This window comes from Phoca vitulina, unplaced genomic scaffold, assembly GCF_004348235.1.
Source record: "Phoca vitulina isolate PV1807 unplaced genomic scaffold, GSC_HSeal_1.0 scaffold7, whole genome shotgun sequence".
NCBI classification, from domain to species: Eukaryota; Metazoa; Chordata; class Mammalia; order Carnivora; family Phocidae; genus Phoca; species Phoca vitulina.
The window spans coordinates 26,641,910-26,668,587 of NW_022589710.1; the positions used below are offsets into that span (position 1 = coordinate 26,641,910).

The 26,678-nt window shown below is 36.9% G+C and overlaps 1 protein-coding gene across 4 annotated transcripts in view; it reads right to left on the reverse strand.

Annotated features, from left to right (window-relative positions):
- Positions 1–301: 301 nt before the first annotated feature.
- Positions 302–26,678, reverse strand: part of FERMT2 (fermitin family member 2) — an 84,326-nt gene continuing 57,949 nt past the window's right edge. Inside the window, exons 4-17 of one of the 4 annotated variants that reach the window (XM_032405127.1) lie at positions 26,207–26,341; positions 21,896–21,928; positions 21,348–21,573; positions 20,911–21,013; positions 19,297–19,404; positions 15,544–15,678; positions 14,791–14,840; positions 13,475–13,599; positions 6,416–6,522; positions 5,722–5,943; positions 3,190–3,210; positions 2,437–2,561; positions 1,983–2,124; positions 302–575 (exon numbers count right to left, since the gene is read on the reverse strand). In XM_032405127.1, coding sequence (XP_032261018.1) covers positions 402–575; positions 1,983–2,124; positions 2,437–2,561; positions 3,190–3,210; positions 5,722–5,943; positions 6,416–6,522; positions 13,475–13,599; positions 14,791–14,840; positions 15,544–15,678; positions 19,297–19,404; positions 20,911–21,013; positions 21,348–21,573; positions 21,896–21,928; positions 26,207–26,341 — 1,706 coding nt within the window. In that variant the 3' untranslated portion in view covers positions 302–401. The remainder of the gene's footprint in view (positions 576–1,982; positions 2,125–2,436; positions 2,562–3,189; positions 3,211–5,721; positions 5,944–6,415; positions 6,523–13,474; positions 13,600–14,790; positions 14,841–15,543; positions 15,679–19,296; positions 19,405–20,910; positions 21,014–21,347; positions 21,574–21,895; positions 21,929–26,206; positions 26,342–26,678) is intronic. The other 3 variants (XM_032405129.1, XM_032405128.1, XM_032405130.1) reach the window with 3 other exon arrangements.

The window sequence follows — 26,678 nt, forward strand, 5'->3', positions numbered from 1 at the left end:
GATCAAATTAAACATACATTAAAACACATGCATTAAACATGATAAATAGACTTGATATAGTTTAAGCCCTGGATAGCTTTAAAGTAGATGGCTTAAGTTTCTTGGTTTGGCTAGCTTAAATTAAATCAGTGATTTTTTGCTCCTGACTTGCCCACTACTTTAGTTTTCAATTCATGGCCCTAAGGAATGTGTGCCATATTCAAGTCCATATATTGTATCATGATAGCAGATTAATAGTCGTGCTTGTTAGTGCACTTATTAACTGGTCTGGTAAGGCAAAAAAGTTTTCATGATAAAATGATAAATTTCAAGCTTACTTTATTAAGCAGCATATAACAAACAACAGCTTTCAAAGTTAAATATTGTTATGGCCATGGTGTTTCATTACACAGTATCTCTATTCACACCCAACCACTGGTAAGTTTGTAGAACATCTCTTCATCTAAACTCTCATTTTGGTCTTTTGCACGTGTTGAGAGAAATATGTAGCCACCGATGAATTCATGAACCACTTTGCAATCTACTTCAGTACAAATGAAGGACAATCGTACTTCATCTGCAAACTCTACCGTGACCTGGAACAAAGACCAAGAACTGTCAGTCCCAGGAGAACTCCGTATGGTAGTGTTCTATTTAAAGTCTGCCCTCTCACAGAGTACTTGTTGATCCTCAATTTTTTTTTGAAATCCTAAACTTAATAATGCCTTCAATTCCAAAAGAATTAAGTTTATTAGCCCCTCCACCACTCCTTTTTAGTTTTCATGTTCTGAAAAGACTGAATGCAAGGGGTTTAGGTCATTATGTTCCCAGTGGTCTCTGGTGATTCAATTAATGAGGTCTCTCTTCAAGGCCTGGGAGAAAACCTACTTCCTGCAGTTAATTTAATATTTGCTCTAGATATTTAACCTTTAGGTATCATGTTTGAATACAGTAGCCCTCCCTTACCCATGGGGACTATATTTCTAGACCCCCAGTGGATGCCTGAAACTGTGGATAGTACTGAACCCTATATATACTATGCTTTTTTCCCTTTACATACATATCTATGATAAAGTTTATCAGTTAGATACTATAAGAGTTAACAATAATAAAACAGAATTATAACAATATACTATAATCACAATTATGTGAATATGGTCTCTCTCTCAACATATCTTATTGTACTGTACTCACCCTTGTGATAATGGGAAATGATAAAATGCCCACGTGATGGGATGAAGGTGAAGCACACAGCAGACACTGTGACGTAGTGTTAGGCTACTATGGACCTTCTAACAATACGCCAGGAGGATGGGTCATCTGCTTCTGGACCGTGGTTACCACAGATAAGGAGAGATACTACTGTATTTCAGAAATATGAGATTCTATGCAGTAAGAGAAACTGATACAACAAACCTAATGATCCTAAAACCCATGGCTTATCAGTAGAAGACTGCTTATTTTAAATGCTATTCCTTGTACTCCAAGGCTAGGGGCAGCATGATATGTAGTAGTAGCTGTGCCAGGTTTGAGAGCCCTGAGCGTCTGAGTTTGAATCCTGACCCTGTCACCAAGTGTGTGGTTATGGCAATCATGGCTGTCAGGCCTCTAAGTCTGAGTGTCCTCCTTTGTAAAGGAGGGCCAATCCAACCACCCCAGCAGGCTGTGGTGAGCTGAGAAATAGGGTATGAATGTAGCAACATCTAGCATCAGCACTGGTGCAAAGGAGGCCCTCAATAAACAGTAGCTGCTACCGTGACAGACAGGGATGTACCATTTCCAGAAAACCAGCTTCTAAGCAGATCCTTATGTTCTTAGAATTCTAATAACTGGGCTAGTTATGAAGTGGACAAGTTTAATTGGGAAATGAATAACCAACCAGGTTTTATACTTTAAGAGGTGATGATACAAATAATCTACAGAATTTATCGGCCTTTTTATTCTTAATTGACTAATTCTTAGCAGAAGGGCTCTACATGCACTCAAGTTAACACTGAGCTTACCATTTTTATTTCCCAGTTTACGTTCCACTGTTTCATGTTACTGAAACGCCATGTTTTAATTGCGTCTCCTGTGCTGGCATCCATCCTAATCAGTCTGTTGTATGCGATCCCAATAAGTTCTTCTTTTTTTCCTCCCTGGAACCTATAGTATTAAAAACATACAAAATGTTTAAAAACATGTTGGTGGGAGTGGGAGGACATGCTGCTCTGGTTTTCTTTTAAGATGTGCACTTTAAAAAAAAAAATGATATTTTCACATAAGTAAAAATAGAAATCATTTTGAATTTTTAATGTAAAAATTACAAGTATAGAAAATAGGTTTCAATATTCTTTACATTTTACTGTAAAATTGCTCAACAGATCTCAGTAGGTACTTTAAATGTTTAATTGAAGTAGATTAAGTAAAAAGGAACAGATTAAGATTTATACACAAGTGTTTAGGAGAAACACTGACCTTGCAATAAAGTGTGTGATGCCAAATTCTGGTAACGACTGCCAAGCTTGAATAAACCTCATCTTGGCTTCAATTAGACTCATCTGAGCTACATTCTGATGGGCCTCCAAGATTCTTGCTGTTATCTAAACATGATTAAACACCACCTTTATCATCAGACAATATTCTTTCATGGGAGGATCAAGACAAAAAGTAAAAAATTGGATTATGTGCCCCACCCGACAATCACGTATTGTAAGAGTTGGAATTAGGAAATTTCTACAGCTACATTTGGGAATTTTAGTAAAATGATGACTCTTCAAAATAAACCTTGATATATTTCTTCATTAATGTCAGTTTCCATATATCCAGAAACAAGAAGTACAATTAGGAGTATGTAACTGCCACGCTGGAGATACATTCCAAATATACACACGTATGTCACTGCTTTTATAAAAGGGCATGTTCTAATCCTTTACATGATATGAGTTTTAAATTGAGCACCAAGACACAATTATCAGAGTGAGTACCTGGAATATAAATTTCTAGCAGGAATATTAGCACCTTTAAATTAGTACTTGAAACCACCATAATAATTTAAATTTTTTTCTAAAGGAATCATTAGAAAAGTTAACTTTTAATTTAAATTATACTCCCTTTGGGACGATTACTCCCACAGAGTGGAAGGAAATTAATCCGTAAGAGGGGATTGTGGCTAGGGCTTCCAATATTTTATGTAGGTTTCTTTTTTTTTGGTAAATACGGAGAACTTACCAAATCTCTTATATAGCCTGGCTGTAGATGGCAATGCGAAGAAAGAAAAAGGAAGCAGAAAGAAAAAAAAAGGCAATCAGAAAAATGGCAATGAAGCAAAGAAAAAGTTGCGGTAACCTGCAAACCAAAATTCCAGCCAAAATCCATGCAAAAAAAATTACTTTAGGTGGAAACCAAGCAAAGTAAATGCAAGCATGAAAATGAAAACAAGGAAGCAGCGATTACTTTCCATTTAGGATACTGAGAAACACTTCCACATTATTTTAAGATTGTTAAGTGTTACTAAAATTATGGGTAGAAAATTTGTAGGGAAAAATAAAGAGCAAATACCCTTTTCCCTGCTCATTTACCAGTTCTTACTGGTTAGGGTAGGACTAATGATTTTAGTAGCAAAATCAAAATTAATATTCAAAAACCTTTAATATTTTGAGATTGAGTCCAATAATATGACCCATGCACCGCTTTTCAGAAATAAGCTGAAGGTATAAAGTAAGTGCAGTGACCATACTGTTTCTTCATTTACAAGAGAAAAGCAAACCCCTCAATTACCATCTGTTTTTTGCATCCTTTTTCCTGGAAGGGAAAATGAAGAGATGCTATACACTACACTAGGAATGGAGGTTGTACACATATTAGTCTATTTCGATTTGTATTCACATGGCTAAAACAGGGAACAACTCTTCTTTAAAATGTAAAAATCCGGTTTGGGAGTCATAGTCACGTTAAGATATATATAGCAAGTTTAAATAATATGTAGTTTTGGGGATTTGAAGTAGATTAAATATAACAGAATCTCTATTGATGGGCCCTGGTAGGAATGAAAGAGCCCATGGCCCGCATCTCTTCCTCCTGGACTCCTGAATGCCACTGTATTAGATAGTTTAACGATTACTAAGCACTACATCCAATGACTAGTACAGCACCTGACACACAACAGCAACTGTACTTCTGCCTGTCAGCACTTCCTAGGTCTCTACTTTCTGGGAACAACTTATAAATCTAGTCAGGGAAGGGAGAATTAGGAAAGATTATGCATTTGGTAAGATGCCAACATGGAAGACAAGGCTGGAAGAATCCTTAACCATGGACCACACACATACTGCCATCCTGCCAGTTAAAGACAGTCAAATATTCACTGTTTTTGTCCGCAAGAGAATTTTCACTTGACAATCTAGCTGAGAAATCACGGATAGAAAACTATCTTTTTTAAAAAGTGAAAATTATCATTTGAAAGGCTTCTGAAAAAACAACTCAGTACCTCTGACAACTAAACCAACATTTGGCAATATTCACAGTTACATTTTAAGATCTCTTTTTCCTGATACCTGATAGTGAAATGATAAGCTTGCTAAAGGTTTGAAATTCTTCCTTGCCTTTTGAAGGCAAATGAATCCACTTTCAGAAACAAGTTTTTTTTTTAACAAGTAATTTTTAAATGAAATAATTAAGAATAAAAAAAAAAATGAAATTAGTACTTGATTCACTTTCCCTTTATATTACAATCTACATTCCACAAAGCTCCCCAGGGCAGCATTTCCTCCATTCCTTACTACTCCCACATCATAGGACTGTGGGATAAACAATTTCCATGTAGCTTACACAACCTCTGAAACTTAAAGACAAATACTTGGTGATTAAAACTTCTGAATATTTATTTTTAGCTAAGTGATTTCAGACCCATATGATAAACATTATATTTAAAGTTAAGAATTAATAAGCGTTCTGGGTATTTCATTGGGCCCTTTCAGTAATGTTTTAAAATTATTCTTTAACAGAGATAAAAATGAAACTACATAGAAATGAAATATTTATTTGAAAGGTCTTCTTCACCCCCCCCCCCCAGACTGAAGCCTTTGCCTTTTACGGCATGATGTTTGGTGTAGCGAATACTGGGGGCTATCCCAAGTGAAATTCCCCTGCAAAGAACCTTTTATGTTGTACCGAAGAACCATTTTCCTAAATAGCAATCCTTTTATGGTATTAATTTCCAGGAAAGGAATTCTAAACAGAGTGAACAAAAGCAGTGAATTTCAATGAAAATTTACCAAACTCTGTCACATCATGTAAATCTTGGTTTAGGTTCTTTACTGTTAAGAAAAAACAATGTTGAACTATAGACTATTTCCACACTTACGAAGTTTATTTCCAAAGCTGGAAAAGTCAATTTCGACAGCAAGAAGAGTTGTTATAGATTTTGTTGGGAAATGCTGGCTGTGCTTTATACCCACACTTCATTATATAAGGAATAAAACCCAAAGCATCCACACTGAAAGAACACCTCATTCACAGGGTGGTTTCCTTAGGTTGTTGCGAGTAAATATGCTTCCAACATCTTACCTCCTTATCTGTCCTATGAAAATGAGAAACATTTTTTGAAATGACCAATTTATATCTGCAGCCTATTTTATACTCTGGCCACCGGATATGAAATTAAGATTAAAAGTTTTGTATAAGAGGGGAAACTAAATTTAAAGTATGTACATAAAATCATAAAACCAGAAGAAAATAGGTGAAGTAAAATGAATCAAATACCTGCTTGTTCTTGTACTTTTTTAGATAGCGAGGGGACACCAAACATTCAGGATTTATATCAGTTGTGATCTGCTCTGGTATTAACTGAGGATCTGGGTTTAAATGCTGCATCTTCAGAAAGGAAAGAATATTTTGAACTTCTAAGTTATACGAACTGTCTGCCATGGTCTTGCCTTTGGAGGCTAATCTGCAGGCTGCCATCCAGTGTGCATACTGCTTTTCCTGTTGAAAAGAAATACTAAAATATGAAATGTATCACATGACGGCTCCCTTTGAGTATAAAACGTAAGGATGACTGGTCTATCTGAAACAAATAATGCAATATATGTTAAGAAAGAAAAAAAGAAGAAGAAGAATGTAGCAGGAGGGGAAGAATGAAGGGGGGGAAATCGGAGGGGGAGAAGAACCATGAGAGACGATGGACTCTGAAAAACAAACTGAGGGTTCTAGAGGGGAGGGGGGTGGGAGAATGGGTTAGCCTGGTGATGGGTATTGAGGAGGGCACGTTCTGCATGGAGCACTGGGTGTTATGCACAATGAATCATGGAACACTACATCTAAAACTAATGATGTAATGTATGGGGATTAACATAACAATAAAAAAATTAAAAAAAAAAAAAAAAGGATGACTGGTCTACTCATACTAAGGAATCAAAGAAAAATTGAGGTTTTTATTTTTAATCGGAAAACTTACATTGTCACAACGAAGCCAGATTTCATTCATGCCTTCTGCAACTGGAATCAGGAGTTTAATGTTAAATTTTTGCCCTGAAATGTTTACATCTGGGGTAACTTCACATCCTATAATAAAGAAAGTATTAAAATGGTCAAATTTACTTTTAAGAAATCCCAAGCCAATACAGGCAGCCCTCATTTTATGGTATCTTAACATGCTGAATTTTGCTGTTTTGGAATCTATTAATTGGGAAGAAGTTTTTCTGCCCAATAACTTTGAGGTGGAGCAGAGAGTCACATCTAATACAGTTTGTGGCCTTCATAAAACTTGACTGAAAAGAGAAGGAAAGGGTACTATTAAAAAGGATATTACCCCAAAACACCATCCCACATTGTGGGTTTTTTTTTTAAGATTTGTTTGAGAGAGAGAGAGAGCCCGACACAACCTGAGATCATGACCCAAGCTGAAATCGAGAGTTGGATGCTCAACCGACTGAGCCGCCCAGGTGCCCCGATACTGTTTTAATATCATTCAGTTCCTTGAACCTTAAATTATTTGGGGTTTTTACGTTTCTAAATGTATAGGGGTATTAAAGCATCTTTCTGTAATTCAATTCTAACTTAAAAAAAGTCATCTTATCAAAACACATTAAGTAATCTCTCTACCCAACATGGGGCTGGAACTCATGACCCCATGCTCTACCAGCCAGGTGCCCCAAGAATAAATGACTTTTATGATGCCTTTAAAAAAAGAAAAGGTACTGTGTGTGTGGGATTCCTAGTTTGAGCTGGGGTCCTATATGGGAGTCTCCTCAGGGCCCTCCTATGCCTCCATGGAAGAAGCCTAATGGCACGGGGGGGGGGGGGGGGAGGGAAAACACAGGCTTTCCTGATCCAACTGGATGCTCCTACGCACATGCCTCTTTCCCAAATTCCAGAGTGCTGGAGCACTTAGATATTCACACTTACAAATACTTCGATTCAGAGGGTGAGCATCTGCACAAAAATGGTTTCTTTAAAACCGTAATTCCTTCATAGATATGACTCAATTCGTAAGTTAACTTTATGCGCAATATTTTAGGAGCACATCTACTACAGAAGGTAATGTACACTTACATACTGGGGAAGTCAGCATGAAAATAACTGATATTCAGAACTTTACTGTCAAGTTTTCAGCAACACATAGATTTATGGGTTACAAAATCCATGTAATCAACTCGGTTAAGCATTAGCTAGTAGCTTTAGATGGACTGAACATATACTCAGTTAGATGGTGGGATAATGGCTGTCATAAACAAGCAGTAACCGGTGTAATACAGTGGAGTGGAGCTCTGCCATCTGATTTAGGTTCCACACCTTTCTCTGTCACTTCATAATTATTGCCAATTTATTTAACATCTCTCCCCAAATTTCCCGACCTTAAACTCTACCTCACTGGAACGCTATAAGGACAAAAAGATAATGTACATGTCAAGCTCTTTAAAGGGTATTCCAATTGTCACCCTCAATATGTCTCAGGACCATCAAGTAGGCTTGTAAACTGTTAGCAGGGCCTGTGGTCGCCTTGCTCTTTGTACTCGAGCAAATTTCTCTCTGCACAGAGAGTATAAGAAACAAGATAATAAACCTCTATATATCCACCACATAAAAAGGACAAATTTTAAAACTGAAGTATCATATTAAAAGAAACAGAACATTTTAGATAAATGGGAGGTCTTCTCTCCAGAAGCAACTCCTATCATATATTTGGTGGACTTTCTCCCCCTTGCTTTCTTTAAAAAATATTAGCTACAGCATTTAACTCTTTCTGTGCAAGTATTACAAACTATCAGTAAGTTGTGTGGCAATGCATTTAATCTGCAAAGTTAAAACAAAGAGATGTTTGGGGGCGCCTGGGTGGCTCAGTCGTTAAGCGTCTGCCTTTGGCTCAGATCATGATCCCAGGGTCCTGGGATCGAGCCCCATATCGGGCTCCCTGCTCAGCAGGAAGCCTGCTTCTCCCTCTCCCACTCCCCCTGCTTGTGTTCCCTCTCTCGCTGTGTCTCTGTCAAATAAATAAAATCTTAAAAAAACACACACACAAAAACACAAAGAGATGTTTGAAGATATGCAATCTTCTACGGACTTCATTAATCATTCAAGTGGATTTAAACTATATAATCCCATAATAATTAGGCCTCTTTTAAAAATAAAATACTGGGGCACCTGGCTGACTCAACTGGAGGAACGTGTGACTCTTGATCTCAGGGTCTTGAGTTTGAACTCCGTGTTGGGTGCGAAGATTGTTTAAATAAATAAACTTAAAAAAAAAAGTAAAATACCAAAAAAACTAAAAAGCCCAGAGAGGTGCTAGTGTAGATGCAGAGGCACTTAACGAGGCCACATCTCAGGCCACATTCACTCCATGCCACCTTGGCTGCCTACTTCAATAGCAACATGCCACACTTCACTATAACCCAATTATGCTTCCTCTGAAATGTTCAATGCAAACAGCCCATTCTAATCACAATCTTCAATCCTCTCTTCAAACTATCTGAGGGACCCTCTGCTGCAACCCCTCAACTTTCTCCCCATCAGCAACATGTTTTCACCTCTTCCTTTTCCTGAGTTCAGCCTGCACACCATTCACCAGGTATCAAGCTCCAATTCCCTAGACTCACTGTCTTTCCATTATACACATTTACCAAAACCTTAACCAGGGCTCAATCCAACCACCTATCTTTTACTTGCCTACATTAGGCTGCTGAACACTCAAAGGAGGGGAGGGGGAAAAAAAAAAAAAATCACAAAACCAAGCAGATAGGTTTCACTAGAAATTCATGGACTCCCAACTTCAACCTGGCCCTCAACACTTGTAGTACTTCTGTGTTTTCAGACATTCTCAATAATGTTTATTTCAAATCTTCTTAGGCCTCTGATGCCACTCACTCTCAGTGGACAACTTCATCTCTTTTTTCCAAGAAAGCCATCAGAAGTGAGTCACAGAGCTTCCTGCCACCATGGCTGATAAAGCTAGCTGCCCTCAACTTCCACACAGTGGAAGAGGCATCTCTCCTCTTAAGGCTCTCCTATCCAAGTAGGCTGAGTTTCCTGCCATCCCAGGAGCTTCAATCCATTAAAGAGATCTTCTTCCTCTCCCAAATACTAGATTTCTTTCTTCCTTTTTATTTCTAGTGTGATGTTTCCATCAGCATTTAACTTCCTTGAGTTTCTCCCATCTTAAACCACAAAGTGCCTTTCTCCTCCACCTTATACCTCTCTCTGCTATTATTGCCCTCTTTCCTCCTTCCTTGTCACAGATAAGGTTCATCAAAAAGCTATCTGTTTCCGATTTACTTCTCAGTGAGTACTTTGGCTCCCATACTCAAAAGGCCACTGAAATCTGCTGAATCTGTTCTTCATCAAGGCCACTAACCACCCCCAATGGGGTGAAATGCTATGGAGGCTTAACAATCTTTATCTTACTTTTCTGTAGCATTTGATGCTATTGACTATTGTCCTTTTAGAAACAACTTTTACCTAAGCCCCCACCATACCTCATTTCCATGGTCTTCATTAGCATTTGTTGTTTCCCTTGCAAGCTCCTCTTCCTCTAATCTGCCCTGTACCTCAAACATGGGTGTTCTGCAGGGTTCTCTTCTTAGCCTTTTCATATTACAGACAACTGTTCTAAGGCTGCATTTACCTTTAATCCTAAAACTGCTACCATCAGTAGCTGCAGTGCGGATCTCCCGTGATCCAGTGGCCTACAGGGTATCTTCAATAGATATCCCCCAGGTACCTTGACTTTAAAATGACCCAAAATTAAACTCATCATCTTTCTCCCCAAACTCGGCTCTTGTACATTCTCAACCCTATTCACCCAACTGCACAAGCCAGAAATAAGTCCCTCCCATTGGCCTCTCCCAAGTCAATCACCCAGGCGGCTGACTGGGCTTCCTCAGGGTCCTCTGAATTGGCACCGTCTTCCCCATCCATATTGATCACCTTAATCTGGATCACAGTCACTGCTCTAAATTACTCCTCTATACTGTAGCCAACATAAATAGGATGGATCCTGTCATTTTCATGTTAATAATCTTTCAGTGGCACGTCACTGCTGCTAGTTTAAAAAACAATCTCAACATTTTTATCCTTTTAATTCCTGCCAATTTCTTCTGCTATTATCACTCATCTTAGTAGGAATCAGACTCAACAGCCACTACGGAAGTATTCATCCTCCCCTTTGAACTCTACATTCCAGAAGCACAAACTCCCTGTGGTTGCTGATGCTTTTCTCCACACCAGTCTCTGCCTGGACAGCTTTTACCAACTCACCTTCCTTCCATGGACCTTGAATTAGACCTTGGATCTAACTCTGGCATTATTTCCCCCACAAAGTCTACCCTAATTCTCTCCATTGTCACTGAACACTGATGTAGCAAGCACCCTTACCCCTTTGCTCTTCCTTAGACCTGTTACTTACTTTTTAAAGTACTATTGTCTAGCAGAGGCCGGTTAGCTCAGTTGGTTAGAGCGTGGTGCTGATAAAGTACTATTGTCCAAATTGTAACTCTTTATCTCCCCAACATGCTCTAAACCCCTCAAGGGGTGGGACTGTCATCTGTTCTTTCTCATGTCTCTATTATCTAGCACAGTTTACGGCACAGGAATTCACTCAGTATTTGCTTAACTGAATTTTTTACACCTTGCATTTTAGATGTCCAAAGGCCTTGGGAGAGCATCTAGTCTAAAACTCTCATTTCTTAGAGGAAGTTATTGAGGTCCAAAGGGGCTATTTTTCTAAAATCACAGGGCATGTTTAATAGCAGAGCAGAATCTATGCCATTTGATTTTTAGACTGGTGGTATCTTCGTTAGTGTGATGTGCCGGAAAAATTCTCTTTTGGGAGGACCTGGAAGAGGCGGCACATAGTAAGCCATTCTCCATACCAGGACTTGACTTCTCAGTCACAAAGGGAGAATGTTAAGGATAGGGGCGCCTGGGTGGTTCAGTCGGTTGGGCATCTGCCTTCGGCTCGGGTCATGATCCCAGGGTCCTGGGATCGAGCCCTGCATTGGGCTCCCTGCTCGGCGGGGAGTCTGATTCTCCCTCTCTCTCTGCCTGCCACTCTGCCTACTTGTGTTCTCTCTGTCAAATAAATAAATAAAATCTTTAAAAAAAGAAAAAAGAAGGTTAAGGATGGAATAGGGGGGGCAGAGAAGACAGATCTAGTCTATAGATCAAGAGTGGATATTCTGGGCTGGTCCTGGGCAACTTAGAAGAGAAGCAAGAACAAAACTGCAATGGATTCTAAGAGTAACAAATAATGAGAGACCCAAAAGTTAAACCCATGGTTCTTACAAGAGAAAGGCAGTGAGCCTAATTAACTTTTAGGAAAATTACAGAATTCTAACACATGGGCACATTAATCTTCTACCCAGGACAGGGATTTCCTATTTTTTAAAACAACAATTCAGAGGACTACTGGGCAGAACACAGATTTGGACATTTTGTTGAAATGTAGTAAAAATATCCTAATGTACTATGTAGAAAGCAAAATTAAGACTATAGATCAAAGAAAGCACCTCTGTATTTTAAGCAGTAAATGAAATTGTTTTGGGAATCGTTTTTGTGAATGAGTCAGGGACCCCGTTCTTGGGTACTTTTGTTCAAATATGGATATTTTTAGTTAGAAAGACATATTGCTTTACATGTAATCATAAATGTACATGCAAAATGTAACCCAAAGGAGAAATAGGCTGGGCCAACAGGAATCAACCCCCTGAACACCACCCTCACAACTGGCCTGCCAAAGGCAAGTGCTACCACCAAGAGGCTAGGAAACCAGGAGGCTGCCCTTGCAGCTCCACAGCCCAGAAGCACCTTGCTCCCTTCTCAATTCTGTCTCTTCAGCCCCTTAACTTAATCGGGAATTTAAGTCTCAACATGAATGCATCTGATTGGAATCAAAATCTCACTGGAAGTAAGTCCAGAAAATGTATCTTAGTTTTCTGGCCTTTGCTGTAAAGAGTATGGCACGGTAAGATGCCAATCTACTGCATCCTGCATCAGCACACTGGTGCCAAGGCTGTGGTGAGTGCAGTTCTCACTGCAAGTGAGCCAGGTGCTTTTAGTAAATGTGCCCACAAGTGAAGGGCTCATCAACAATCTGCAAGACCCTGTAAAAAAATCGCGGCAGGAAGCTGCAAGATGTCCTCTAGCTGCCGAAGAACCAGACCAACCTGGACAGGAAATTCTCCTTCTACCTGAACCACTGCATCCATCAGATAAAGGAGGTGAAGGAGCAGTATGAAGAACCAAAGAAGTCACCCAAATGGCAAATGAAATGGGGGGGAAAAAAAAAAAAGCCAAAGCCAGTAGTAGCTCTGAGCCCCCAGCCAGGATCAGCTGAGGCCACAGGAAGCACACTTGCCTCAAATACCAGCCCCTAGGGACAGCTCTAGATTTGAAAACAAGAGGAAGCCAATGAGATTCAGGTTGTCAGCTAGGAGGAGCCTCAGAGGGGTACCCTGGGGCTACCCCAGAGGCCAGACCAAGAGCTGAGTGTGGAACAAAAATGTGCAGGAAGAGTTACTGGGGAAGAGGAAGAACTTGGTCAAACCCCACAAGTGCCTGCGACCCCACTGCTGAGCCAAAAAAGAGGCTGGGGAACCTAAGAGGCATCAGCTTGTCATCAGTGAAAGTCAGACGAGCAGGATGCTGATAAGGAAGGAAGAAGCCAGCAAAAACAGAGGAGAGAACTACAACACGGATGAGAATGAAGAAAACCTGAATATCCCAATGCTGAAGATGAGAAAAGAGGTACCACAAATTTACTTGACAAGAAGAAAAGTGGTATCACTTCAAATGAGGACTGCACAAAGAGATCACAACAAAATATCCATGTGAAATTGAATATTCAAAACTGTGACAAAAAAAACATACCAAAAAAGAGAAGAATCTAGACCTAAAATAGTACCCAAAGGAGTAATGAATCTGCTGAAACGCCCCCCCCCCCCCAGCAAAGTGAAGTTTATTGACTATTAGCCAAGAGAAATTTCATTATCAACACTGGTCATTCCAAGGCTTTCCTTACCTCTTAGGTTCATCTGATGAGCTGGTGTGCCGCTGGATTCTTCTTTGCTCTTATAGCAAGAAATAGATGTATCTTTAAAGGTGCACCAATATTGCTTGTATCCTTTTAGAGTCAGCTTTTTTGGTCTACGTGTTAAATAGAATTAACAGAAAAACAACTTTTTAAATAACTTTATCAATAGTATTAGCGGCAAAGTTTCAGGCCAAGTTGTACATATATTGAACTGAGTTCTTGGGCCAGTGTGTTCTATTCAATGTTGCTGTTACTGGATTTGCCTCTTCTTCATCAATCTATTCAGGAATATCTCACAAAGAATGAATGGGCAGAGGAGAAAGATAGGAAGGCCAGGATTCGAGTACTTGTCAGTGGCAGCCATCTCTATCACTAGCAGGTCACATGGAAAGGACAAGAAAAAAAAGGTGAAGTAAATGTCACCAATGGGAAGGCTCCTAGGTCCTATAATCACCAGCAGGTTCTTGGGTGTGTGCAGGGCTGCCTTTGGGGCCTCTCTGGACAGGCAGGTGCACCTAGCATAACTAAAGTGAGGGAAGTGCTTATCTCTTTTAGGGGTGTATCTGAATGGTGCTTCAACTTGCCACCCCAATGCCAAACACAAAGAAAACAGAGCAGTCATGATGGAGAGTGGATAAGGAAAGGTGTGTAATGGAGGAGAAGGGGGGTAGGGAGCTGCATCTGAAATCATGCCCCTACCTCAGAAACGATCCATATGGGGAGCTGTTCTAGGTTTAGCTACAGTAAATGGTTTATTCCATAATAGCTTTACATCTTATACTCCACATCACCTCCTCTCCTCTTTACCCTCTCGGCTTTAATGCCTAGCTCTCAACTGTATTATGCCTAGATTGATAAAAGTCTAGATAAGATACACTGGAATCTTATTATAAAATGTTCCATGAACAAATGAATAAAATGCAATAGAATCTGGGGCTCTGAACAAGGAAATAACCACTGGCAATAATAGTTCATTATGTCCTGCTTTCACCCAGAGGGGATGCTTTATACTGAAATGCCACTGTATGTCTCAGAATCTATGCAATGCAATCTAGGCTACACAGTCTTTGTTTTTCCCCTTTAAGAAAAGTTTTATCAGAAAAAAACAAGTTCATGAGTACTGCAGTTTTAATTTGGTAAAGATGGTTATTTTCTCATAATTTAGTGTTTCTCTAACTGGTAAATGCTTTTACAGATGCATTTGCTAAACTTACAATAAAAAAATTTCAATAATATGAATGAGACTATGAAACTGATATTTATCATTCATTAATATTTGGAATCCCTCCCCTTTTTGTACTTACTTAAAAACTTTAATATAGTCAGCAAGTTCAGGAATAGAAGTGATGTCACCCTAGGGAAAGAATTAAATCATTTTCTCCTGATTTTTCTTGAAATTTGAAACTCTAATGTTTAGTATCTGATATCAATTATCAGCTTATTCAATAAGCAAAATTACATAAAATACAGATTATGAAGGTTTTAAATGTATAATCATATTATATGGTCATAAATTACAAAGTCATTTTCAAATGGCATAAAAAGCTAATAAAAGATGCGATTAAAATGGCAATTCATATAACCTTTAAGAACATATTACTGATTCTAATTCACCTAAAACTGTTTGTATCTGTATATGGAAATTCTGCAAAATCGTAACAGCCCTAAGGTAAGTGTTTCTTCTGTAATAACTAATTCCTAAGCTTTAAAACCGAACTTAGTATTTAAAATTTTTCCCGAGATCTCTTCTCTTCTTTTTGTAATATTTCAAATGTGCAGCTCACTAAATGGATTTTGCCGTGACTTGAGACTACCTTTCACTCTGCAGAACTGTTTTCCCACTGCTCGTGAGAGAATGGTTACATATCACAAGATCTATCTTTACTGTATTTGAAGCACTGGAGACTAGAACAATACTAATTTCTGAAAAGTCAACACCTGTATTCTCTAAAGCATGAAATATTTCTCCACAGCCACCCAATACTTATGAGAACCTAAATCCACAAAAAGATAAGCATCAATTCAAACTAAACTAGTAGGAATTAGATTCACCCTACCAAAATTGTTGATGTTTTCCCCCCTTCCAAAGTGATCTCCAGGTCTGAAAGGGCAGCATCAACTTCATCCACTTCTTTGTCACTGTTGTTCAAATGATTCTCTGATGTCATGATTGACAACTTATTGATGTGATACTGAAAACAGAAATGATAGTTTATTTAACTGACTGTTCTAACTTTAAAACTTTAAAATGAGATTACTACCTGCATCTATACTGAATGCTTTTCATCACCTAACTTGAAAAGATGAAACCGTCCAAGAACTAGAATGATCGGAAAATAAACGGCACCTGAAAGCAGTGTCCCAAATATCCTAATAAATATTTATCCAAAAGAAGCAGGTCTTTGGACATATAAAAATGAATTTAGTTTGGGAAGCCCTAGAATTCAGAGTTAACATGTCCTCCACTAAGCTCCACATGAGATCTTTTTTTTACTGGTTTTCTCCACCCCCCCGCCCCCCCACTGCAGTATTCCCTGTGTCTAGAACAGATCCTGAAACCGATGAATACTGAATGAATTAACAGAATATGCATAAGGTCTTTTGTAAAAATGGATTAACATTAACTACCTTATATTACTGCTATTACCCAGCAGAGGAAAATTTATCAGTTATAAGTATTAGGCTGAAAGCTAAAGCTCCACGCTCCACCACCACCCCCGCCCCACCTCAATTCAATGCTGAAAACATAATCAGAGTAAGATGTTTATATTCTCAGTTACATAAGAATGATAAGATTAATTACATCTATATGTGAATATATACACTCATATATATATTTGTGTGTGTATATACACGATGAGTAGTACTCCTATATGTAGATAGAAAAATCTTTGCATATAGAGTAACTAGTTATGATTTTAAACATACTTAGGTAAGTCACTTAGAACAAATACTAATAATCTATTAGGATTTTGATGCTAAACCTTACAGAGGTTTCATACAAAGGTAAGCAGAACTTTTAAAATCACTTAATCAGTTACCTTTCAAAGAATTAAAAAGCACTCCAAATTTCTGAAGTATCCATCCACTGAATACAGTCTATTCATGGGGAACACTGAATGAACTAATCTGAGGCCAACTGTCAGTGTTCCTCTATATTTTAAGATTTAGTGAATTGGTAATGAACAGTCTCTCGCTGTACCTTCAGTTGTGCTAAAATGAGATCCTTAGTGACAGAAACTTCCATGTTCACCAATCATGAAGAATGAGGTAGGTTGAGGGCCCTTAGACGGCCGCCTTAAATGTAAGAGTAACATTAAGCATCATCAAGAGAGTTGGTTAAAAATACAGATTCTTAGGTTCATCCCCAGAGATTTTGATTCAGCAAATCTGGTGTCCAGCCCAGAATCTGCATTTTTATTAAGGGAGTCAGGTGATTGTGATGCAAAAAGTCCTCAGAAGTTACCTTGGAAAAACCCTGGCTATGAATGGGACTGGTCTTAAAATCCAGCTTTGCTTTCAGAGGGTGCATGGGATATCTATTAAATGTTACAATACAGACTTGGATGTAATTGCTTTAAAAAGTGTTATTACCTTTTTATTTTTTATCCACACCTTCCTACTTTTAATTGTTTGTTTCTTTTTACTACTGTAGATTTATGTTACAAAAGAAAACAGAAGCCCCAAGGAGAAAATAATTCAGTGTAGGCTATGCCGGAGATAAAAATACCAGGCATTTCCTTGCCGTCTTTTCAAACTTTCCCCCTTATGGTACTGGATGGGTTCTAGAGCCTTTTGGGTCAGTCTCTGGGAAGGCTTCTAAAAACTCAGGAGATTTTTAGTTCAGAATTCTCTCATTAAATCTAGATTCTAAAATGGTTCAGGAGAGCTATGTTTTGGGACATTCCGTTTCCAGAGATTAAAATTCATGGTTTCTGATGCATTTTCTACTGCACTAAAATGGAATATCTACAATACATGGGGTGGGGGAAAGCTACAAAATAATCCCATTTCTGTGAAAATACAACTGTGTGTACATTTGACCCTTGGACAACATGGGGGCTAGGGGCGCTAACTCTCCCAAAACTTTACTCATAGCCTGCTCTTGACTAGAAACTTTACTAATAACATGAACAGTCAATTAACAGATATTTTGTATATGTGTTATATACTCATTCTTACAATAAAGCTAGAGAAAAGAAAATGTTACGAAAATCATAAGGAAAATACATTTACTGTGCTTTATTTATTGGAGAAAGCCTGCATTATTATAAGTGGACCCAACCCCTTGTTGTTCAAGGGTCAACTATATTCTCACTCAACAAATTTTTCTGAGCACCTATGTGCCAGGCACGTTTATATCTGTTGGGCTTTTTTTTAAGTGCATTATTTTTATAATAAAAAGATTAAAAAAATACTATATAATGAAAATCTGTGAGTTTTCCCCCATATATATTTTATATGTATTATTATTCTGTCATTGGCAAAACCTTCACTACAAAATTATAAGCCCATATTCTAAGAAAGAAAGATATAGGTAGAAAGCCATAAACCAAGTGAGGTACTCTGAGAATTTAATTCAAGAAATTCTTCAGATAGTCTGAATTATCCAGAAACACAATGGAAGACTCTTAAGTAGTTGATTAAGCAAGTCTCTAAACTAACTCCTCTGTCATCAAAGATTTTCCTTGTCTAAGCTTTGTTTCGATCCCTTTCTTTTGTCATGTAAACTGAGAAGAAATGTGCTTTTCTTCCATTACAAAGGACAATTTTTTGAGTTTTAACCAGAAAACTTTCCTGGATGTATAAAAGCATTTAGAAGATTGAGAGCATTTTTATTTGTGTTCTAAAGAGAAGAAAAGTAAAATCATTTTTACAGTGAAAGCTTTTCTTTTTCCTTTTTCTTCTTTAAAAGATTGTATTTATTTGAGAGACAGAGCACAAGAGGGGCAGAGGAAGAGGGAGAAGCAGGCTCCCTGTCTCCCCACTGAGCAGGGAGCCCAATGAGGCCCGATCCCAGGACCTGGAGATCATGATCTGAGCCAAAGGCAGCTGCTTAACCGACTGAGCCACAACAGTGATTCATAACTAAATGTCAACTCTGCTTCCTGTACTTAAAGAATACCAATTTTGTTAGGACTTTAGGCAAAACCAGAATTCTACCATAATCTGAGAACATTCACTAAAGCCTCACTCAATTATCTGAAATGGAAGAATGACTACTCCAGTGGTCAGCTACATGCATCTCAGTGTCTCTAAGAATGCAGATTTGTGGATGCCACCCTATGTTATTTTGCTAGAGGGGACAGCAGTAATGAAGTGGACAATTTTTAATAAGCACTACTATAATTCTGAAAAAGCTCATATGCAAGAACCACTTTTGGGATAACACTGGTTTAATCTCGGGAAAACATTAGCTACCTACTTCTTAAGGATTACCATCCCCAGCTACTTAGGAAATTATGCAATTAATAAGCTTCATTTTAGAAATCTGATTTGCAATACAGATCTTATTTCTAAGGGAAAACTGGGCAGTTTTTAGCTAATATATATTTGGGGGTGGGAGGATATTTTTCTCCTATAGGATACAGAAAAATATTAAGTATATCACTAAACTCTTAGATAAGAAGACAAAAAATTAAATTCATGTACTTATTTTGTCTTCTAAGTGTATTCAATTTCTACATAGCAAAAAGTAAACACTATCAAAATGCTACTGGAATTATAGTTTTCTAATTTACTATTTAAAAATAATCCCCTATGCTTTTCCCATGAAAAGTCCCATTTACCAATACAATACTCTTCACTACCTGCAAGGCTGCAAACATCATCATTTCTTCTTCTGTGCACTCAATTTCTTCTAGGAGAATAGCCCATTTGGCCTGCTCATAAAGCTGATTGATTCTGATTGCATCATACTGCAGCAAAAGAGACACAATCCTTTTGTAATACATTACCTTTAACATAAAAAAGTTTGAAAACTGAATATTCACTTTCAAAGCTTGACAAAAAAGTTTTGATATACATTTTTTTTCCTGGGATTTTTATTCAGTATCAAATACTCAATAATAAAGATACCTACAGGGTTAGGTATATGTATATATACCCACATCTAATTTTCCATTAAAAATGACATTAAAAAAAAAACACCAAAATATTATTATTCAGTATTAGAAGTAAGATTCTGTATGTTATTTTACAGGGACATAATCATTAGGTATTACAGAGCTCTTAACAAAATGAACTTAACTTGAAAGACTACATTTAAAGTAAGGTAAAAGTGACTGCTTTTTAGTATTGTTATTGCAACGTGTCACACTAAAATGTTACAATCAGAGAGTAAATTATTTCAGGGAACATCTTGCCCACTATTTAAAAGCATACTTAGACAAAGTGTCAGGTCCCTGGAAACAGTAATTATTTTAAGAATCTGAAATACAGAGTACATATATATACTTGTGGTAAAGATTTACTTATACGTTACTGAATTATCCAGTTAGTTATGTTAATAAAAATTAATAGTAATGTCTTAACAATACTAGTTTAGAATGTTAACAAAACATATAGCAACTCCCCTTCCCCAGCAAATGTAACTATGTTCCCAAAACAGCTTTGGTTTTACTAAAATGAGACATGATATGGCCCGAAAGGGGTTAAGATTTTTTTTTGTGTGGTTCTAAATTATACAATTTTTACTGTTACAAAAAGAATTACTTCAGCACATAATAAAAAATGAGAAGTATTACATTAAAATCTACACTATAATCTAGACATGAAAAGGATGAGAAGTAGTCAAGAGAGGTTTTCCCCCCAAGGATGATAAATAAGGAAGCAAAAGATCCAAATCTCTGTGCCATGTGTTTTCTAGGGAAAAATACTCTAGATTTCATAGCAAATTTAACTCTTCTCAGAAAAGCAAAGTATTTCAATAGCACAGATGATGCAGTCATTTGATAGTGAAACATTACAATATTTGCCTATTAAATAGGAAGAAATGTAGACTTAAAGAATTCTTCTTTGAAGCAACGTCGTTTGACTTATAATTAGAAATCTGAAAGTCACTGAAAAGGTACTATTTCATAAAACTCTTCTTTTACCAAAAATACAGCTAAAGAAAGGTGTAAAAAAATCCCTAAAACGAACTTTACCAATTCTCTAGTACCAAGCTAGTACATTTAAAATACAAATCATTCAAAAATTCAATTATTTTAACAAAAAAGAAAAAGGCTGAATTATGCTTCCAACCTGCTAACACAATAGACTTATTTCAAATACAGATCCTTTTGTCTAAAGCTTGGGTTTTTAATATTATTCAGACTTGCTATATACAAATGATTCCTCATCCCACCAACTCCAAAAAACAAACATCCAAATGAAAAAAACAAAAAGGAAAAAAAGAAGAGATCCCTCTAAACCCTCGGTACCTTTGGATTCAAATCAAAAAAGCTGTAATACTTGAATCGAAGAAGCAAGGCCTCATTTTCCTTCACATCTTGTTCCATGAGAGATCTTGAGGAATCAAGCCACCTGGACAAATTAACAAGAGCAGTGGAACAACTCAAAAAAAAATTAAGAAAATGTTTCTACCTCTAGTTGGAGAAAGAAATTCTATCTATATTTTATTTTTTTAAAGATTTATTTATTTATTTATTTGAGAGAGAGCATGTACACAAGCAGGGGGAGGGGCAGAGGATGAGGGAGAGAGAATCTCAAGCAGAATCTGCACTGAGCACGGAGCCCAATGTGGGACTCAATTCCATTACCCAAGAGATCCTGACCCAAGCCAAAATCACAAGTCGGATGCTTAACCAACTGAACCACATCCAGGTACCCCTCAACGTATCTCTATTTTAAAACTTACCCTTGGTTGGTTTTTGCTTTGTCAAGAAGAGCCTGAGGCTTGAACATTTTCGCCAAAACTTCTGGTGACGTGATTGGCTGACTGACAGCAAGTATACCAGGGTTGCCTTCTGACAAAGCACTGTCACCGAACCAAGCAGAAGTCGGTGACAAGGGGCTTCCATCATGAGCATCGTAAGTGGGGGTCATTGTTTTACTATAAAGTCCTGGGCTTGAATATATACTTCCTAATAAATAACATGAAAAATAGGTAGTAAATATGAATTAAGTGCAGAATCTTAGTTTTCAATAATACATGCTATGTAAAGGAAACTGTGAAACAAAAGCTTCATTCTGGAAGGAAAGCTTAGTACATTATTTTACCTGTCTTGAAAACATGTAACATTAACTCTACTTGTGTAACATTAGAACATATAATAACAAGGTCAAAAAATATAAGTTGGCAGAAATACGGGGGGAAAAATCAGTTCAAGGGAATTAGAAGATAAGTTAAGGATACAGCTGAAGCAGACAGACCAAGTTTTTGTTTTTAATTGTGGCAAGGCTCACCTTTCAGAGGGCCAATGTAAAGAACATCAGTGCCTATAGGAAAGGAAAGAAAGGAATTCAGAAGGTAAAGGAAAGGTAACAACAGAAGACAGAAACAGAAGAATGAAAAGGAAAGGAAATGGAAAAAAGAAAAAAGACTTTTCCTAATGTGAATCATAAACTGAAGTAAATATTTCAAGTGAATTAAGAGTAAAGAATCTTAGAAACTGTAACCTAAGTTTTTTTTTGTCCAATTCAAAAGAATAAAGTTGTGCTCCAGTCAAATGTCCAGTGACAAACATATCCACATTTATCACCCTTTGAAATCCATACCCTATTTTAAGACAGCTCAATGTAACTGAATAAATGCACATAAATTAAGAGAATAATTTTATGTTAATGTTTTCTCAGTGAATAGGTAAACTGGTTCCAACAGATTCACAAAGTATTGAAGCAAACGGGTAGATAACATTTTGCTAACAAAGATATATCTTATAATTAAGTCCCTAAAGGCAGGGATATTTTATTTTCCAATTCCCCAGTGTTCAATAGGGCTAAACATATAGTAGAGGCTACCTAAATAAAAACTTGTTGACTTAGTCAATTGACAATATATCCTCCATCATTTAAACTATAAAAATCAAGGAGACTGGATTAAATTAAGACTTAAAAGTTCAGAATAATGTTAAGTAAAAGCACCTCCCCTAGAAGTCCTAACTCTGTTAATTATATTTTGTCTTCAGTCATAATTTTTAAAAAGAAAATATGTAAATGGGTATCACACTGTTAATGGATTATGGAAAGAGAATGGCTGTTTCCCTTACCTAATATAGAAATATGCTTAGGAATTTCCTTTCCACTCTAACAACCCCTCCCCACCACCTCACTCAATGCAATGATAGAAACAATTACCTATGAAAAAGTGGTGATCATGCTAGAGATTTTTGTAGTTGTCATGATCTAGTCTAGGAAGAGAACACAAAGAAAAAAAAAATCTTGCTAGCCACAGAGTATCTGATTTGATGTCCCTAGTATGTATTCTTCCAATGTTAATAACTAAAGCAATCTGCAGTATCTAAACACTAAACATTGTTAAATAAGCAACAAAGAAAGTGGTCAGTTCTCCTTTCTTAGCTTTAAAGAACCTTGGGATAGTCAGTGATACCCTTAAAAGCTAGAACTTTCAAACTACAAGGGTATTTTGTGAAAGGATTACTTGGGCACCCCATACTAGTTAAAAGGGCTAAAAACATTACTCCAGCTCAGGTGGGCAAAGAATAATCCTGCTATATATGTAAATAAGGGATAGAAAAACATTATCTTCTAGGCAAAATCTTCTCATTGTGTATTTCAAAGATCTAGCAAATAAATCTTTTACTAGGAATGTCAGAATATTGAAAATTTGTTCCTAGTGTGATGGACTATAATTACTATTTAGAATTAAATAGTTAGAATTGGCTATTTTCTTTATGAGGTTTCTAAAACAAAATATATTCCCCTAAATTACACAATATTTAATAGAATCAGCCCTCTCAAATTCCTCTACTTTGTATATTCTACACTTCATTTTTGATCACTTCATTGTTTCTATTCTTATTTTGTTAGGCACTCCACGGTAATAACTTAATTAGTGTTTCCAACAATCCTATTATTCTCATTTTAGAGGAGCAAACTGAAGCACAGAGAGGTTAAGTAAGTTGTCCAGTGTCAAAAGCTATTACGTTTCAGAGCCAAGCTGTAAATCAGCAAGTCTAACTGAAGCTATACACATCACCTCCTGGGTACCATAACTTATTTAAGCCATTCCCAATTGGTGTGCATTTATTTGTTTAGAATTTTGTTGACTTCACCACTGCTGCTGCAAACATGCCTTCCAACAAATGCCTTCCAATAGGTATGTTTGTACTTATTTCCCAATTCTAGCAACATTGCTGGGACAGAGGGTATGTGCATTTTACATTTCTTCTAAGTCTCAGTTCAGTGACAATCCCAACTACCTTATATTCCTGACTGCCCAATTTAAAACATATTTGAAGTAGAAAGTTATTATAGGGTAAGATGAATAACATATTTAGTCAACAACAAAATAGAAGCTAGCTCAACTATACAGAACAGTAACAAAAATTATAAGGAGGAGAGAAGAATTCAACAAGCACTACAGTCTTGGGCCACCTACTACAAATATTAAAAACCTCATGTAACTTTAGAATCTGCCTGATAACTTGGTTACTATAAATTACATCCTTACTTATTCTTTTTTAAAAGAGTGCTAAAGTATTTAATCCATTTTAGAAAATTTCCCACCAAAATATCAATCTCATACCATACTTAGTAAACAAATTTCAGGTGAATTAAAAATAACAAATGTTGATATTACAGATTAAAATATATAAATATGAAATAATTATATAAAAGTATAAAGGAAATATAGAAGAATTTTTCTAGTATTTGTGAAGATTTTCTTTACCAAGAATGAAAGCCTAGAACTGTAAAGTAAATAACAAGTTTGACTACATAAAAATGTAAAACTTTAGTACAGTAAAAAAAGACCAAAAAATTAAAAACAAAATGCCAGTACAGGGAAAATATCTAACTTATCAGAATATTAGGTTATCACTAAAACACTGGAACTTTTTATTTTTTTAAAGATTTTATTTATTTATCTGACAGAGAGAGACAGTGAGAGCAGGAACACAAGCAGGGGGAGTGGGAGAGGGAGAAGCAGGCTTCGTGCCGTGGGGCTCCATCCCAGGACGCTGGGATCATGACCCGAGCCGAAGGCAGACGCTTAACGACTGAGCCACCCAGGCGCCCCACACTAGAACTTTTTAAAAGCTTAATTCACAAACTCAGTTCCCCAACCTATAAATATACCGTTTGGAATGGTTTTGTCTTCCAAATTCCTGGAACACTACTTTCAACTTTCATTTAGCATTTATATATTACCTCCTTAAATACAGTAACTGTTTTTCAGTTAGCCTAAAAGCTTTTATTTTTTTTAAAAGATTTTATTTATTTTTTGACAGAGAGAGACAGCGAGAGAGGGAGCACAAGCATGGAGAGAGGGAGAAGCAGGCTTCCTGTGGAGCAGGGAGCCTGATGTGGGGCTTGATCCCAGGACCCTGAGATCATGACCTGAGCCAAAGAGCCTAAATACTTCTTAAGAGTTAAGGATTTTCTTATTTTTTGGTATCTCCCAAGTCCAATCAGTACATGAGTAAGGGCATAAAAGTTACAACCTTACTGTGCCATTTCTTCAACCTTAAAATGAGTAATAACGTTCCTAACCTTACTGTGCCATTTCTTCAACCTTAAAATGAGTAATAACATAATCTGCAATGGGTTGTAGTGAGAATTAAGTGAATTTCCACAAGTAAAATACGCTAAATTTAATTTCCATGAGTATAATGTGTAAAATGGGCATATAGTAAGCACTAAATTGTTTCCATTATCATCACCCCAGAATTTAAAAAACCAAGAATGAACTGAATTAGTTAAATTAGTTTACTTACTGACTGAGGGACTTATTTCCTAAGAAATGGATTTATAAATGTATGGCTGATAGACACATGGGAAACTGTAATGTCCAGTCCCTGTGTATGCCCAGGACTAAATAAATAACCATGTAATTTAATTAGCCATCTAGCTACCCAGAAGATACTGCCTATGCTCCCCTATGCTCCTGCTGAATGCCACATGCTAAGTTAGGTTCTGATAACAAAAATGTGAGAGACAGTTCCATCATGCCGGGACCTCACAATTTAATAGGTACGAACATGCAGTACAATACCAAACACAGAAAAGTCTGGTGTCTTAAAATAGAAGGATACCTAATTCAGGTTGGGGAGGTAATGGAAGGAAATCTGAGAAAGCTTCTTAAAGGGGCAAAACCTTACAGGAAAAAGGTGAAAAGGCAAAGGGACCAGCATATGCAAAGCACAAAGATTTTAAGTAACCCACAGAAGTAATAATGTCTTAATTAATTGTGGTTTTCACAAAATACAGAAAAAAGGAACTAAATACAAAAAACTGTCCAATTTTTTACAATGCAAAAAACTGAGCCCAGTTAAGATATTGCCCCTTTTTTATTCTTCCGGAGCAGAGAACCAGCCTTCCCTTTTACTGATGCATCTATTAACACCTGACACAATGATTTGCACATGACAGACCCTAGTGGTGATTTCATGATTGAGGGAAAAAATGCTGAAGGAGAGTTTTTTAAAGTTGATCACTCTCCTGACCTATGTAAACCATTTGTCAAAAAAACCACAAACATATAGACACATCCACGGTTTTCACACTATGCCTCTGCTTAGTCTAACAAAGTCTCACCTGATCCAGGAGTGATAAGAGGCCCCTCTAATTCAAGTGCCTCATCTTCAGACTGGTCATCTAACTTTTTCTTTTTTTTCTTAGTTGGATCTCTGGGTTTTTTCAAGAGAGAAAGTTCTTCAGGGTGTCTGATATCTGTTAAAATTAGAAGAAAGATTATTTAGTAGCATAATGGAAAACTTAAATACTTTACATCTGGTAAATCCATCTATTAATCCATTCCAATATAAGAATTCATAATTTCCATCTGTGTATGTATGTGTTTATGTTTTGCCAGATGTGAATGCCATGCAAAAGACTGAAGTATGGCACTTCTACAAATAATCTACCAAAGCATTCAATTCATAACCACTTAATGAATGTAGGAGCCTCGAAGTGGAGAGATAACAATCTGTTAGGGTACAGAGAGAAAATATTAGAACTTATTTATATATTTATTTTTTTAACTAAAACCATAAAAAAAATTAAATTT